Source organism: Anarrhichthys ocellatus, unplaced genomic scaffold, assembly GCF_004355925.1.
Source record: "Anarrhichthys ocellatus isolate YVR2014 unplaced genomic scaffold, GSC_Weel_1.0 scaffold15, whole genome shotgun sequence".
NCBI classification, from domain to species: Eukaryota; Metazoa; Chordata; class Actinopteri; order Perciformes; family Anarhichadidae; genus Anarrhichthys; species Anarrhichthys ocellatus.
Window position 1 is genome coordinate 6,444,610 of NW_022280045.1, and position 1,756 is coordinate 6,446,365.

At 41.7% G+C, this 1,756-nt stretch overlaps 1 protein-coding gene across 1 annotated transcript in view; it reads right to left on the reverse strand.

Moving 5' to 3' along the window:
- Window positions 1-1,756, reverse strand: part of LOC116387651 (integrin alpha-6-like) — a 13,503-nt gene that overhangs the window by 7,194 nt on the left and 4,553 nt on the right. The window contains exons 2-4 of the mRNA XM_031854933.1: window positions 1,269-1,396; window positions 1,066-1,145; window positions 71-332 (exon numbers count right to left, since the gene is read on the reverse strand). Coding sequence (XP_031710793.1) covers window positions 71-332; window positions 1,066-1,145; window positions 1,269-1,396 — 470 coding nt within the window. The remainder of the gene's footprint in view (window positions 1-70; window positions 333-1,065; window positions 1,146-1,268; window positions 1,397-1,756) is intronic.

Here is a 1,756-nt window from a genome sequence, read left to right on the forward strand (position 1 = left end):
ACACACACACACACACACACACACACACACACACACACACACACACATACACACACACACATTAGACTACCTTTCCAGTTGTAGGCTCCAGGAGCCCCAAAGATGAGGTAGTGGTAGTTCTTGTCGAATGTGGCAGACATGCCCTGCTGGCAGGAGCCGAACATCTCGTGGCCTCTGTTCCGGTTCGCACAGAAATGCCAGCTACCTCCCTCATCCAACAATGAGGTATCAATAGTCAAGGACTGACTCAACACGTAGCAGCGGCCGATAATGTCACGAACCTCGAGGTTTTTGCCCACATTAGCCCGCACCTGGTAGCGATGGGCACAGGTCTACCAGGGAAACAAAAACACACTTTCAAGTTGAGGTAATGTCGATCAAACAAAAAAAATGCTTATGTTGAAATGACTAATTAGAGTTACGATGCTATAGTGATTAACCATTTGAACTCCAATTCCCATAAATTTTCACCTTAAGTATTTTCAAAGCCAGATAAGCCAAATATCGTATATTTGACATAGTACATATTGTGAAGGGCCAAAACTTTTATGCTGCTTTTCTTTGTTTTATAAAATTGTAAATTGAAAGAATTGAGTTTAGAATTGTTGCTTGGAGAAAACAAGCCATTTGAAAACGTCCCCTTGGGCTCTGCAACATTTTAATGTAGAGACAAACAAACAATCTAAAAAAATGGGGTTTTTTCAAAAGGGCTGAACCTGATGATTTTCATTATCAATGAATCGACCTGAATGTGAAGTCTATAAAATATCTTAAAATAGTGAAAAATGCCACCTTTAAATGTCTTATTTTCTATCCAATCAACAGTCCAAAACCCGAATATTTATGACAATATAAAACAAAGAAAAAATCCTCACAATGGAAAAGCTGAAACCAGAGACGTTTTGCCACTTTTGCCTCATAAATGACTGAAACGATTAATCGATTATCAAAGTAGTTGCTTATTCATTTTCTGTTGATTGACAAATCGATTAGGTCAACTAATTGTTTCAGTTCTAACATCTGAGTTTGTAATATCAAATTGAAGTAATTCAAAGACAGACTTACCACAACCTTGCCTCCTGGGCCCTGACTATTGACTGACACTCCCATCCACTGGTTCTCTTTGCTTTCTTTCTCTAGATCCTCTACAAAGACAGACAGAAATAGACATGCAGAGGATATTGTGACTCAAATATTAGGAGGGGGGGAGTGTGTCAAATAGCGTAAACCATATTAGAGAAATGCACAGGTGTCAGCAGATATCTCACCGTTGTCATCAAACATAACTCTGGTGCAACTACTTGAGGAGGAGGTCATGTCACAGTTGTACAGACCTCCCGGCACCTCAGATTTCTGATTTCTCCATTTTCTTGCTCTCGGGGCACCAACCAGCAGCCTGCGGCAGACACACAAAAGAATCCGTTGAAGCATATGCAGCTCGATCAAACGCACATTGTGAAAGAAGACTCAAGCTGTGGCACTCGTTTTTTGTCAAGCACTCAGAATGAGAAGCATTCTGGCATTTCTTCCACTTCCACATTATGTTATCACACATACCAGTCTACTGTGTGTCGCAGCAGCCATGTGCACACACACACAAACATCCGCCACCGACATGATGTTCCATGTCCTCACGGTCCAGCTGAGTCAAAGACCCCTTTCAAACGCCTGCTGTGGTTGATTGAACCACCAGGCTTTCTATCTCTCTCCACACACACACACACACACACACACACACACACACACACACACACAC